General features: G+C 48.6%; 1 protein-coding gene across 1 annotated transcript in view; it reads left to right on the forward strand.

Annotated features, from left to right (window-relative positions):
• Nucleotides 1-15,855, forward strand: part of FES (FES proto-oncogene, tyrosine kinase) — a 177,638-nt gene that overhangs the window by 145,014 nt on the left and 16,769 nt on the right. The window contains exon 15 of the mRNA XM_073653191.1: nt 7,488-7,582. Coding sequence (XP_073509292.1) covers nt 7,488-7,582 — 95 coding nt within the window. The remainder of the gene's footprint in view (nt 1-7,487; nt 7,583-15,855) is intronic.

The raw sequence follows: 15,855 nt of genomic DNA on the forward strand, positions 1-15,855 counted from the left end.
ATGTGCCTCCAAGATGGTCGAACGTATCCAACGGGCGATGGTTGACTTGGAAGCAGGGAGACCCTTGCGATGCCCCTCAGGGATGACAAAAAGGACATCCGAGCGCCGAAGGGAGGCCGTTTTGGAAAAGTACACACGTAGAGCTCTGACCAGGTCCAGTTTGTGCAGGGACTTCTCCCGTGGATGCACTGGAGCAGGGCAAAAGGAAGGCAAAACGATGTCCTCATTAATGTGAAAAGCGGAAACCACCTTTGGCAAAAAGGAAGGCACCGGCCTGAGCACTACTTTGTCTTGATGGAATACGAGAAAAGGCGACCGACAAGAGAGGGCTGCGAGTTCTGCGACCCTTCTAATAGAGGTAACAGCCACCAGAAAGGCCACCTTCCAGGAAAGGAGAGAGGCTGGAATGTCCTGAACGGGTTCAAATGGAGGCTGTTGTAGGACGCTTCGGACCATATTAAGGTCCCATGGTTCCACTGGAGGGCGATAGGGGGGCGCCAGATGGGCCACCCCTTGTAGAAACGTCCTGACCTGAGGACGGCTAGCTAAGTTACGTTGGAATAGAATGGACAAGGCCGAAATTTGGCCCTTGAGAGTGCTGAGAGATAGTCCCACCTCTAGGCCAGACTGAAGAAAAGCCAAAATGACTGGCAAAGAAAAGGACATAGGAGTTAGCTGATCTTGTTCGCAGTGGCGAAAAAAGGCTCTCCAAGTTCTGTGGTATATGCGCGAGGTAGCGGGTTTTCTGGTGTTAATTAGGGTCTGAATGACATTGTCAGTAAAGCCCGCCGTCTTCAACACCGCGGCCTCAACGGCCATACCATTAAATTCAGAGAACGAGAACTCTGATGAAGAATAGGACCCTGAGAGAGGAGGTCCGGACGGTCTGGTAGTCTCCAGGGGGAGTCGACAAGCAGATTTACCAGATCTGCGTACCAGATGCGTCTGGGCCAATCTGGAGCTACTAGGAGAACTGGTACTCCCTCTGTCTTGACCTTTTTGATGACTCGAGGGATCAAAGGTAGAGGTGGAAAGAGATAGGGCAGTTGGAACTGTGACCATGATATGACTAGCGCGTCCTGGGCGATTGCTAGCGGATCGCGGGATCGAGCTACAAAGGACAGAACCTTGTGGTTTAACTGGGACGCCATGAGGTCGACCTCATGGCGTCCCGGTGCCCCACCGTAAGCAGATTTGGTGAAACACCTCGGGATGGAGAGACCATTCTCCTGAGACGAGGCCCTGCCGACTGAGAAAGTCGGCCACCCAGTTGTCGACCCCTGGAATGTGGACTGCTAAGATTGCCGGGACCATCTTCTCGGCCCAAAGTAGCACTCTTGCCACCTCTTTTAGGACGGGCTTGCTGCGCGTTCCTCCCTGATGGTTTATATATGCCACGGCCGTGGCATTGTCCGATTGTACACGGACTGGGAACCCTGCCAGGATCCTCTGCCAGTGACGCAACGCCAGGTAAATCGCCCTTATCTCCAGAATGTTGATGGGGAGAGAGACTTCGTGGGGACTCCACCGGCCCTGGACCGTGTGTTGTAGAAAAACTGCCCCCCAACCGATGAGACTGGCATCGGTCGTGACCACCTGCCAGCGAAGTGGAAGGAATGATCTCCCGGGTCTGAAGGAAGAAGGGCGGGACCACCAGGTTAGCGACCTTCTTACTTGACAAGGCAACTTGATGTGTCAATCTAGAGATGACGGATTCTTGTCCCAAGCTGAGAGAAAGGCTAGTTGAAGAGAGCGGGTATGGAACTGGGCAAACGGAACTGCCTCCATGGCTGCTGCCATCTTTCCCAGGACACTCATGCATAGGCGAAGGGAGTGTGGACTTGGGTCGGAGAGGATGTGGATTCCTTGTCGTAGGGAGTTCATCTTTTCCCTTGGAAGGAGGACCCGGGCACGGGTCGTGTCGAACTGCATCCCTAGGACGGTTAAGCGTTGTGATGGGACAAGGGAGGATTTGTCCGTGTTGATCAGCCAGGATAACCGGCAAAGAGTGTTGAAGGTGACCTGGAGACTGTGGAGACAGTCCCTGAACGTGGGACCTTTGATTAACAGGTCGTCGAGGTACGGGATGATTACAATTACCCTTGTTCGAAGAATGGCCATAGCCGTCGCCATCACCTTCGTCAAAAACCAGTGAACTGGTAATGCGCGTTCTTGAAGGAAAAGCGTAGGATTGGGATGTGAAGGTATGCATCCTGAATATCCACTGAACATAGATATTCCCCGGCCTCCATTGAGGCGATTACTGACCTGAGGGACTCCATCCTGAACTGTCGGATGCGTACATGTCGGTTTAGCTGTTTGAGGTTCAGAATCGGACTTAGTGAGCCGTCCTTTTTTGGGACGACGAAGAGATTTGAGTAAAAACCGGAAAACCTTTCCTGAGCAGAAACCGGGACTATGACTCCTGAGCGCAGAAGAGAAGTGATGGCTTGGAGGAAACCGGGAAGCAGAGATGGTTGTGGGGGGCGGGACCTGAGAAAACGTGATCGTGGGCTGGAATAGAACTCGATTTTGTAGCCGGAAGTCACAATTTCTTTGACCCAGGCATCTTCTATTGCCGGGAGCCAAGAATCTGTGAACAGAAGGAGACGGCCGCACACCCTGGGAGAAGTCCCAGGTGGGAGTGACCCGTCATGTTGAGGAAAACCTGTTGGATCGTGATCCAGAGGACTTGGAGGAGCGACTCTTTGGGCGCCAGTTAGGCGTGGGCCTAAAGGAGGGTTTACGACTGTCCCGCTGTGCTGGAGTACGGTCCTGTTGAGAGGAGGGGTTCAGTAGAGCGAACTGATGAAAGGACTGGAACTGAAGGGGGCGTCTCCTAGGAAAAGGGCGTTTGGGTCTGGGCTGGGAGAGAGAGGTGCTCTTACCCCCAGTAGCATCAAAGATGATCTGATCTAGCTTGGAGCCAAACAGCCTGGAACCTTGAAAAGGAAGATTAGTTAGAGATCTTTTGGAAGCCGGGTCGGCGTTCCAGGCTTTAAGCCAAAGAATTCTACGTAAGGCAACGAGATTACTGGAAACCCGGGTTGAGCATGTAGCAGAGTCGAGGGACGCCGTATGCAAATATTTTCCGGCGTGGCCGATCTGATCAGCTAAGTCGGCCAGATCGTCCGGGGAGGCCCCTGCTAGGATGCCCTGTCTGAGTTGTTTGGCCCATGCGGACACCGCTTTTGATACCCAAGTTGAGGCAAAGGAAGGGGAAAGGGAGGTGCCTGCAGCCTCAAAGGCTGACTTAGAGAGGGCCTCAATCTGTCTATCCGTGGTATCCTTAAGGGAGGAACCATCTGGAAGAGACAGTACCGTCTTGGCGGAAAGGCAAGAGACGGGAGGATCCACAGATGGGGACTCCATACATTTGCTGACAAGGTCATTGTTAAAGGGGTATAGGACGTTTAACTGTTTCTTTCCTGTAAAGCGCTTTTCTGGATGCTCCCACTGCTTTTGAAAAACGCTGTCAAATTCTGCATGGTTAGAAAAAGTGCGTGCAGGACGCTTAATCTTTTTGAAGGAAACTGAGTAGTCCCGGGAAGGGCTCTCGTTTTCTGTAACATGCAGAGTCTGATTGACAGCCTTTATAAGGCTGTCTATCATGTCCTGGACCTTGGAATACTGGTCTGAGTCAGAACCAGAGTCTGAATCTGAAGCAGAGTTAGATCCCGGGGCGACCTCCGGGGAAGAGGTGTGAGACGCAGGGAGCATCTTGGAGTCTGGAGAGCTGGAGGATGAGCTTGCGTGAATCTGTTTCTGAGAACGTGCCGTCAGTCTGCCCCTGTGAGGAGGGGGCAGGGGTGCCTGCGAATCGTCTGTGGGGACGTTCGGAGCGCTGGTGGCAGTGGATAACATAGGCAAACGTTCTGGCAAGCGTTCTAAGACCTGCACCAGAGATTGAGAAACCTTGATGAGGTCAGAGACAGACTGTGACATAGCAACAGCCCACTCCGGAGGGGAGGGGGTTGCCACGTCCTGAGCGGCGGGGGGATCTTCGGGTGCCAGCATGGCGGGAGGTTTGCAGGTCGAGCAGAAGGCCGTAGTGAGACCCACGGGCCACTTAGTACCGCAAAGAGCACAGGCGTAGTATGTGACAATGTGAGAGGGACGGACTGAGGGCTCCCTGGGTTTGGGCATATGTGCCTGACCAGGGATACTGCAAAGGGGAGCGCTGTGAGCAGGGAGGGGTTGGGGGACAGAGCCTACCCGATCCTGCAGAGAAGCGGTCCCGTGTCCCCCTGAAGGCTCCGAAGGTGAGGCTGGAGCGGGTCACAGTAGGTGCCGACGGAGTAGGGAGCTGCGTGTGGCAGAGTGATGGCGTCGGTGCATAGGACGCTCGTTGATGACGGAGCGCGCGAGGCTCCGATAGGCAGATGGGAAGGAGGGCGGGCTTGAGAGGCCCCCCGATGATAGGTCCGCGGAAGGCACGAGGGCGTGACGGAAGCGTCACTATGCTCCTCGGCCCTGGTTGGTCAAATAGGAGGGGGCATATAGCCGTCGGAACGGGACCGCCCACCGGACACGCCCCCCCCACGGAGAAAAGCGCGGCAGATTTGCCGCGCATTATAGAGAAGAAGAAGGAAGTGGCCCAGGAAAGCGCTGTTAAGCGCCATGTTTGGAGGGGGGAGGAAGGCGGGTAACGCCGGGGGACTGGGACCTACAGCTGAAAGGCAGGGAAGTACCTGTCCTAGCGGGTCCGGAAAACGTCCCTTCCTTTCTCCTCCTGAGGATGGTCTCAGGATGCCTTCCTGGATAGGGGGGGATCCTGGCTTTTCCTCCTTCCCGCACTGTCCGGTCCTGGACAGTGCAGGAGACAGTGTCAACCCCAGAAAACTGGGGGAAGGTCACCCGCAGGGACCACCGTCTCCCTCCCAGGCCGCTCCGAGGAGGGTGCTGGGGTGGGGAACAGGCTAGGACTGGCCACCGAAATCACCCTGAGACACCCTAAGGTGACAGGGGATAAGTCCTGCCCAGCGGGTCCGAGAGTGGGCGATGTGGGGGTAGCCACATTGCTCTCTCGGTCGCAAGTGGGTTAACAGGGGACGCAGTGTGCCCTGTTAGCCTGAAGAGCTGTATCTGAAAGAGAAAAAACAAACATTAATAAAACACAACAGGGTTGGATCAGTAGGATCCAGGTCTACCTCCTACGGACACTAAGCTTAAACTGGTGAGCTTGGTGCCTGTAGGCGGGTGCATACTGCGGAGGAGGAGCTATTTTCATTTTTTTGCATAGTGTCAACCTCCTAGCGACAGCAGCATACACCCATGGTCCTGTGTCCCCCAATGAAGCGATAGAGAAACATGATGCAGAAAGCAGATTAATATGTAGCATTGTTTGAGCAGGGTATTTAAAACTGAAAATTGTAGGAAAACTAAGGAAATGTGCACACAATACCTTTTTCAGGTGGGTTTCGGAGCACTTAAATTTTTTTTTAAAAAGAATGAATCTATGTACTGCAATGTTGAAACAACTTGCTGTGCATATGTTCGGTCTTTTTGAGGTTCTCTTAACTGCTTCAGGCTTTAAAAGACACAAAGAGGTTAAAAGAAGTGGCCTGATCATTCTTCGGGTGACCTTCACTTTGAAGCCGCTCACTATTAGGCTGGTTTCACACGTCCGTATATTTCTGGTATCGGAAAAAATGGTACCGGAGATATCTGTGTCCCGTTTGTCCGTGTATGTCACACTTGTGGTAACCATGTGCCGCATAAAGATCACACGGACTGGCGCCTGGAAATCAGAGCTATAGTTAGCGCTGTTCCCAAGCGCCAGCTGCTGAACACTGCCCTCATTATGGTTCCCTGCCGACTCTGCGATCAGCACCAGCAGGGACAATTATGAGGGTAGTAGTGTCTGCTCCTGCAGTGTCCCTGTGTAAAAATAAGAACAAAATAATAAAATCTATATACTCACCTGTCCTAAGTGTCCCCCACTGTAATCTTCTGACTGCTGACGCGGAGGAGCTGGGGAGAATGAGCCGTTGCAGCGAACAGGCCCTGGAGCTGATCTCAGGAGCAGTGTCCTGTCATTCACTGAGCGCAGCTCCGGAGCAGCTTATTCTCCCCGGCTCCTCAGCGTCAGCGGTCAGTTGACTACAGGGACATCTCCGGACAGGTGAGTATATGGATTTTATTATTTTATTCTTTTTTTACACAGGGACACTGCGGGAGCAGACTACTACTACCCTCATCATTGTCCCTGCTGGTGCTGATCGCAGCGCCGGCAGTAACCATGAAGAGGGCAGTGTTCCGCACCTGGCACTTGGGAACAGCGCTAACTGTAGCGCTGATTCCCAGGCGCAGGTACATGTCACACGGATGACATATGGATGTCATCCATGTGGGACATTTTGCGGACCGTGCATGCGCAATAAAACGGACATGTCAGCGTGTGGAGCACACAGACACACGGTCCAAGGAAACACACTGACATGTGCATAGACCCATTCATTTGAATGAGTCTATGTGTGTCAGTGTCTCCAGTACGTATGGAAACTGTCACCACACGTACTGAAAATACGGACGTGTGAAAGAGCCCTTAGGGCTCGCTCACAGGAGCATAGATTCTCAGATGCAAGAGAATCGGATCCGAGTGTGATCATAGTGTCAGCTTTGCGTGTTCCAACTCTCTCGGATGAGAGAATCGTAGCACACTGTAAAGAGAAGAAGGAGAACAAAATTTCTCCATATTCTCCATTCTGTGAGTCCAAAGAAATCGGATTTCATCCGAGTGCAGTCCGATGATTTCCACTCACCCATAGACTTGATTGGGTGTTTGCATTATTTTTGTATGCTGAATCAGTATGAGAAAAGAAAAGCTGATCAACACTGCCCCATAGTCTAACATTGGCCCGACTATTATCCGAGCGAACCCTCACATACATAATGTAGGAAAAAAAAATGTTGGGGGCACAGCGCGAAAGGTACCAAAAAATACACTTGATGAAAAACTTCTCTAACTTTATCCTGACACTTCTTTTGTTTACAAAATTCAACGGGTACACCAGCGCCTACAGACGTCCTATGCACATACCCTTAGTGAGGTTGTTCAGGCTTATGGCAAAATTCTGCAGTCATTGTGTTGCCGAATGATGATAGCTTGCGGTGCTCACACTGTCACTATTCCCTGTGCTCGTCGGCTGTCTCGTTACCGGTGTATGCTATTTCTATACTTGTGGTTAGACATGTCTGGCTTTTCTCGATTCACTTCTACTGAGAGAAGCCTAATGAGTCTAGTCGGCACATGAGCACATTATGCAAATTGCATTCATCACGTCACTGCCGACCAGCAGGGGAAATTCAGGGAAATCAAGACAGTGTGCGCACAGTGTCATGATTCAGCTGTCTGCAGTCACATAATATAATATATTATTCTAATAATGTAATGAACCCTTCAATGTACTGTTATTTTGCACAATGAGGGTCACAATTATTTTCTTTTATTCTGATCTCTATCACATTTTTGTCTTCTTTGACAGAATTTTGAAGCAATATAGTCATCCTAACATCGTTAAACTAATTGGAGTTTGTACTCAGAAACACCCAATCTACATAGTGATGGAGTTAGTACAGGGTAAGTTTATTATGGTTCCTATTACCCAGTAATCTCTGCATATAAAAAACTAAAAGTTACAGTGCCATCGTGTGGCAGAAGGTGGTAATACTCATTGATAATACAGTAGCTTAGATAATAGTTGATTGAACAGGTTTCCATATATCCAGGTCATCCAGAATTGTTTTTTATGCCTCAACTGATAACAACTGATGCTTTTTCAGCAGTTTCTACGACAAACTGGTGAGCCAGATCAAAAAATGGAAGAGTGTTCTGATCCGGCTTTTTGAATGATACTGTATGCTGCAACAACTGGTGTGCCAGATGAATGTGTGCGATCCCATAGAAAACTATGTGATCTGTTCCCACACCAGTTTTCCTCCAGGGTTTCATTGCCTTGCTGGTGGAAAAAAATCTGTATCGCCAGATATGTGGAAACGAATAATAATTACTGTATATTGGTAAAATGCCTAAAATTAAATATTACTGCACGTATGTGGTGCTTCTCCAATACGATCTGTAATATACTCTGTGGGACAATACAGTGATGGACGTGGCAGTTACATGATGTATCCTCCAGCCGCTGTGCGTACTCTGTCTTCTGCCCGTGCATGTGCAAGCTAATGGCCTAATGGTTTTTTTATATGCTTGGCAGGCAGTAGGCGCTATGCACATGTAAGGTGCCAGAGGGCCATATTCGTGGGCGAGCTGCTGCTCGATGACACCCTGGCACTTTACAGGAAAATCGTGTCCCAGTTCTAATGTGCTGTCATGTGTGGGGTGCGTTACACTCACTTTCAGGCGGCAGCCATGTACAAGTCTTCAGTTTCAGGAGCCGCAGCAAATGAATCAAGGGACATCCAGTTAGTTTTAACACATAGACATTTACTCAGTAGTTCAAGTTCACCAGCACCCTCCGCTCCTTGTTTCCGTTAATACAGTACATTTTCAGCTTTCCTTTCCGTTCCACCTGAACTATTCCTACGTCCACTGATCCTGTCAGCCCCAGGGATTCCCAGTCCATTTACACAGTATTACTGAGATCCGTTACCTTTCCCACATGCGGTTCCACGTCAATCTTCCTCTGTACTGAAGGGCTTGAGGTACTCTCTATAGCACCTGCATCAAGACTTGAACTCCTGATTTTGCAGGAATGTCCGCAGGGAATTTTGTATGGCCTCCTACCGCCCAGAACAATATGTACTCGCCTTCTGTAATGCCAGGTATGAGTGCAACACAGAGAGTCACGCCAGGTGTGAGTGCAACATAGAGGGGAAGGGGAAAGGAAGCCCAGACACTAGGAAAAGGGGGAAGAGGTAACCTCCTAATCTGGACTAGTGTCACCCTGTCTCCCCCTAACATCCCTATACAGCCTCCGCAGCTGTCGCCGGTTACGTGCCTCGCCCTGCTATCCTTGGCGTAAGGCTATAGCTGGGGGTGAAAGGAGATGAGCACTAGTCAACCTCCGCTAGCACTCTAAAGACAAAAGGGGAATACGACACAGGAGAATTACAACTTAGCTTTAGAAAAACTCCAACAGGGCACACGGCCTCAAGACTCCAGAGAGGACGTGATGCTGCTTCAGCCAAGTTCCAAGTAGAAATGAGTATAACCAGCGACGCCCACCTAGACACACCAGGTATATATACACCCAGACTAAAGGGAGGTAGTCGCTGGGTCCTAAACACAGCCTCCTATCTAGGCAGCTGTCTGCATTGCCAAACGTGGAGATCTCCTGCAAACCACTGCAGGGCGACTGTCTGTCACCTCTGACACACCCGTGACAGTACCTCCCCCTCTACGAGTGGCCTCAGGACCGGGTTTCTCAGGAAAAGAGGTGTGAAAAGAGCGAACCAATCTGGGAGCGTTCACCTCTGACGCTGAAACCCACGTCCTCTCCTCTGGACCATAGGCTTTCCAGTGCACCAAGTATTGCAGAGAACGACGTTGGAGACAAGAATCTACTATCTTCGAAATCTCGAACTCCAAATTACCATCAACCATTACTGGGGGCGGTGGTAGAGGTGAGGGTTCAAGAGGTTCTACGTACCTTTTGAGTAAGGACCTGTGGAACACATTGTGAACCTTAAGGGCCTGAGGAAGTTCAAGACGAAGCGCTGCTGGGTTAATGACGGTGGTAATTTTGTAGGGACCAATAAACCTAGGTCCCAGCCTCCAAGAAGGAACTTTCAATCTTATATTCTTGGTAGACAACCACCCAAAGTCATTCACATTCAGGTCCGGACCTGGCAAGCGTTTTCAGCCATACGTTTATACCTGTCACCCATGGTCTTCAAATTACACAGAACACCCTGCCACACCAAGGAGAGCGACGAAGCAAACCATTCCTCTTCAGGAACTCCTGAAGCTCCTTCCCCACTGAAAGTACCAAACTGTGGATGATAACCGTATGCACCGAAAAACAGTGACCTGCCAGTGGATTCTTGACAATGATTATTGATGGGAAATTCTGCCAGCGATAAGTAGGATGCCCAATCCTCCTGATTTTCGGAGACGAAACACCTGAGGTATGTCTCCAAGTTCTGATTAACCCACTCGATCTGACCATTCGACTGAGGGTGGAAGGCAGAACAAAAGGACAGCTGCACCCCCAGTCGAGAACAGAATGCCTTCCAGAACTTGGAAACAAACCGATCAGACACCACATCGGAGGGAACCCCGTGAAGCTTCACAATCGCATTTATGAACACCTGAGCAAGTGTCTTAGCATTGGGAAGTGCAGGTAAAGCGACGAAGTGAACCATTTTACTGAACCAATCTACTACTACCAAAACCACCGTCTTGCCTGCAGAAACCGGTAGGTTAGTAATAAAATCCATGGAAAAGTGTGCCCATGGCCTGCTAGGGATAGGTATCGGAAGAAGAGTACCAGACGGACGGGTGTGCAAAACCTTAGAAAGCGCACAAATACTACAAGCAGCTACGTGTTCAATTACATACCAATGCAACCCCGGCCACCAAAAACGACGAGAGAGGAGGTCCGCAGTTGCCTTACCACCTGGATGCCCAGCAAGCACAGAGTTATGATGTTCCTTGATTACTTTACGGCGCAGATCAGGTGGTACAAATAACTTTTCTGAAGGGCAAGAGGCAGGGGAGTCCCCCTGAGCCTCCAGCACCTCACCCTCCAGTTCAGGAAAAAGAGCCGAAATAACTACCCCTTTCTGTAATATCGGGGCAGGGTTCTCATGGTCACCACCGCCAGGGAAGCTCTGGGACAAAGCATCAGCCTTGATGTTTTTGACCCCTAGATGAAAAGTGACAACAAAATTGAACCTAGTTAAAAAACAGGGACCATCTGGCTTGCCTAGGGTTGATACGTTTAGCTGACTGGAGATATGACAGGTTCTTATGGTCAGTAATAGGATGGACAGCCCCCTCCAACCAGTGTCGCCATTCCTCGAACGCCAATTTGATTGCCAAAAGTTCCCTAGTACCCACATCATAATTTCTCTCAGCTGAAGACAATTTTTTAGAAAAGAAGGCGCATGGGCGCCTTTTACCAGAGGACGAACCCTGAGACAACACAGCCCCAACCCTGACATCCAAAGCATCGACCTCCATAATAAAGGGTTGAGAAACATTGGGTTGACTGAGAATAGGTACAGTGGCAAAATGATTCTTTAAGGAAGAAAAAGCCTGGAGGGAAGCCTCCGACCAGTTGGAAAAATCAGACCACTTTTTAGTCATGTCAGTAAGGGGTTTCACTACCACCGAGTAATTTTGGATGAATTTCCTGTAAAAATTAGTAAAGCTCAGAAAACGTAGGGCCTTCAGGTTCTTGGGACGTTCCCAGTCAAGGACTGCACGGATCTTCTCCGGGTCCATCCGAAAACCTGAAGATGACAACAAGTCCCCCAAGAACAGCAAAAAAACATTTTTCTAGTTTGGCAAAAAGTTTGTTATCCCTTAATATATGGAGCACCTGCTTAACATGCCCCCTATGGGTCTCAAAATCAGGTGAATAAACCAAAATATCGTCCAGATAGACCACCACAAACCTCCCCACCAAATGATGAAAAATATCATTAATGAAATGCTGGAATACCGCAGGTGCATTGGTCAAACCAAAAGGCATAACCAGACTCTCGAAATTACCTTCCGGGGTATTGAACGCTGTCTTCCTGCCGCCACGGGCGAAGATCAGGGTCTGATATGTCCCTTCTCCAGACTTTCCACAATGAAAACCTTCATGGCTTGTCTCTCAGGGCCAGAAAGATTATATAGTCTGGACTTTGGTAGTTAAGCTTCAGGGGTCAGGTTAATAGGACAGTCATAAGCACGATGAGGAGGCAAATCCTGACACCCCTATTTTAGAAAAAACGTCCTCAAAACCAGACAGAAAAGCAGGCAGTATCCGCGTAGAGACAGCAGCAATAGAAACATTCAGACAGTTCTCATGGCGGTAATCTCCCCATTCAGTAATCTCCCCAGCTTGCCAACCCACCAACGGATTACGTTTAACAAGCCAGGGGATACCTAAAACAATCGGAGTAGGGAGATTTTCCAAAACATAGCAAGGGATGATTTCACAATGAACTGACCCCACCCTCAGTTTTTTACATTATGTACAATCTGAGTAAATGCTTTCTGTGCAAGTAGCGCCGAGTCAATGGCAAAGATGGGAATATGTTCAGCTAAAGCACAGCAAGCAAGACCATGAGTTTTCACAAACTCAGCATCAACCATGCTGACCCCGACTCTACTGTCAACAAACACAGAAATGTTTTTGATTTTGTTCTCTAGCACCACCTCTGCTGTGAGGACAAAGCGGGAACTACAGTTTGTCCACAAATGCACCCCTTGCTTATCCAACTCCAGACTTCCGAAAGTTAAACGAATCTCCTTTTGTTTAGAAATTGAAGGACAGGTCCCAAAAAAGTGGCCCTTTTTCCCACAAAAAAACCATATGCCTCTTTTCTTGTGAATCTCCGGGGAGATGTATGATGTAGAGACACCCCCTAACTGCATAGGTTCCTCCACCTCCCCCAGTACTAGTTCACCCCCAGATCGCTCTCTTGGCAAAGGTACACAACCCCGACAAGAAAGCCCCGGAGAAGAAGGTTGCACCTGTCTATCCCGAAGGCGCCTATCCAAACGTATGGGCAAAGACATGGCAGCCTCCAAGGACTGAGAGGTATCATATACAGCCAAGGCATCTTTCAACCTTTCAGTAAGCCCCTAACAAAATTGACTTTTAAGGGCTGAGTCATTCCATTTGGAATCCGTTGCCCATCTACGGAATTCCGAACTTTATGTTTCCACTGACCGAATCCACTGCTGAAGGCGACATAGCTTAGACACAGCCAAGACGACTCGGTCAGGGTCATCATAGATGAGGGCAAGAGCTCCAAAAAAAACCTCCACAGACTGGAGACAAACTGAGTCCTGCGGTAACGAAAACGCCCATGACTGAGAATCGCCCTGCGGTAGAGAGATCATAATACCAACCCGTTGCGCCTCATTACCGGAGGAGTAGGGACGAAGTGTGAAGTACAATTTGCATTCCTCCTTAAACACAAAAAACTTACCCTACCTCCTGAAAACCTAAATATTGAAACAGTACAAGGATACCCGTGAGAATATATTCCTGAAGGTAATAAAGGTATGCATAAATAGTGATTTCGGACTAAGTGTAAAGCAGAGGGACAGTCGGAAAAAAACAAGAGAAAGAGACAAGGAAAAAACCCGACCATGAAAGTTCCAAACGTCAATTGCAGTGAAAATTATTATTTATTTATTGATTACAGGTGACAGACAAATGGATAGCAACCAATGACAAAATAAAAACATTTAAAAAACAGGGGCGCATATCCGGGTTATATGTAGAAAAATTCATGTTGGGAGTAGCCAATTAGTAGTTTAGAATTACTGGTCCATAGGTAGCAAATAATAAATATTAAATATTTATACACATGATCGCCACATAGAAACATATAAGTGCAAGTGCATATACTATATTGCTCACTCTCCCAAAGTATATTATATGTGCGATATTTACACTATAAATCTCACTCACTCTCCAATGGTGTGCAAACCTGCAAATTGTATATCACATGATTGTATATCAGATAATCACATGATGTGCAAAGATTTATAAATGTAGTCTGACATTCCCACAAGATGCAGGATCAGCCAACCCCATACAGAGGGAGGAAGAAAACGGCGATCAGAGAATCATTGTTGTAGGTTAAGTTTTTAGAAAAAGGATGTGCTTGTAGAGTACCATTTATATGCTGGACCATATGCTGGACCATACAGCTTGCATATATCAGTTAGGCCTCATAGTTGGCAAATACTAAGCTGAAAAGCACTTACAGTGAGTGGCCAGGTGTCCCAATCCCGGGCATGCGTCCACCCCGACGCGTGTTTCGACAAGCGCCTTCGTAAACCTGTCCGGGAGGGCAACCTTGGGTTCAGACTGGACAGGTCTACCAGCAGAAACCCCTACATTGGCGGCCTGTAACCGGTGATACTGCTGCTGAACCTCACAGCGGAGGTCATTCACCTCCAGAGACAGACAGCGGAACTGCTCTGCGAGCTCTGCAACTGATCCCATACTAAAGGGAGTAAGGAAAAAAAAAGGTACACGCCCAAAAACACACAAAGAAAAAAAAAACAAAATGTCAATCTTGTGTCGTTTTTTTCTTTTTTTTTACAAAAAGTCACGCCAGGTGTGAGTGCAACATAGAGGGGAAGGGAAAAGGAAGCCCAGACACTAGGAAAAGGGGGAAGAGGTAACCTCCTAATCTGGACTAGTGTCTCCCCCTAACATCCCTATACAGCCTCCGCAGCTGTCGCCGGTTACGTGCCTCGCCCTGCTATCCTTGGCGTAAGGCTATAGCTGGGGGTGAAAGGAGATGAGCACTAGTCAACCTCCGCTAGCACTCTAAATACAAAAGGGGAAGACAACACAGGGGAATTACAACTTAGCTTTAGAAAAACTCCAACAGGGCACACGGCCTCAAGACTCCAGAGAGGACGTGATGCTGCTTCAGCCAAGTTCCAAGTAGAAATGAGTATAACCAGCGACGCCCACTTAGACACACCAGGTATATATACACCCAGACTAAAGGGAGGTAGTCTCAGGGTCCTAAACACAGCCTCCTATCTAGGCAGCTGTCTGCATTGCCAAACGTGGAGATCTCCTGCAAACCACTGCAGGGCGACTGTCTGTCACCTCTGACACACTCGTGACACCTTTGCTATCAGCCCACTACACCTTGAACTTGACCCTATCACTCTAGCCAACGAACTTGAACTCCCTACAAACAGGAAGCAGTCCCCTTTTACTCTCCCTACCCCCTCCCACTGTGGGCTAGTCCCAAACATTAACAATGTCTTATCCCATTGTCGTCATCTTACTACAGTTACCATCTTGTAACACTGTTACTGTACAATAAGCATATTACACTTACAATGCTTATCACACTCTATCTTTTGTCCTGAACCCTAACCTTTGTCTTTTCCTATACTTATTCTGCACTGTACACTACCCACATTATGCATATCCATTACATTAATCATACATTACCATATCACAATACATGGCAATTGCATGACTACCTAATACATTTCAAAACTGCAAGACAGAGTTTACACTTCACATTACACTATATAAATATATATCAAAACTCATAACACTATGTCTTCAGAATGGTGTCTTCAGGGGCAGGAACACGACAGTATAGTCCACACCCTTATACACGCATCCATCATTGCCCCATTCTTGTTATACAACATATATACACACAAAATTATTTTCCTGGTGAATCCCCTGCTGCCCCAGTGCTGATGCCCCAGTGGTCACAGACAGTCTTTGTTTCCCTGAAGTGAAAACATATCCTACCAGCACCTGACTGCTGCAGCTATTCCTGGCCTGACTGGGTACATGTAGTACAAGCTAGCTTTCCCGGTGAGACCATTGACTGGCTGCAGCAGACATGTGCGTCTATGGCATGTCATTCTTTAAGGCTGCGTGCCCACTATGCATTTTTCAAGCGTTTTTGCCGCGGAATTTCCGCAGCGAAAATGCTTACAAAATGCTTGGTAATGCGTGCCCCATGGTCCCCAATGATAATCCGCATGTGCTGTGCACATGCTGAGGAAATTTCCGCTGCGGATTATCATTGCGGAAAAATCCGCAGCATGTCCATTATTTTTGTGGACACGCGGCGTAATTGCCGCTACTGACTTGCATTGAATCGCTTAATATCCGCATGACTACATGTGAACTTGCGGATATTAAGCGATTCAATGTGCGGATGGTACCC

Source organism: Phyllobates terribilis, unplaced genomic scaffold (assembly GCF_046119375.1).
Source record: "Phyllobates terribilis strain yellow unplaced genomic scaffold, ASM4611937v1 Scaffold_11__3_contigs__length_659146591, whole genome shotgun sequence".
Classification (NCBI taxonomy): domain Eukaryota; kingdom Metazoa; phylum Chordata; class Amphibia; order Anura; family Dendrobatidae; genus Phyllobates; species Phyllobates terribilis.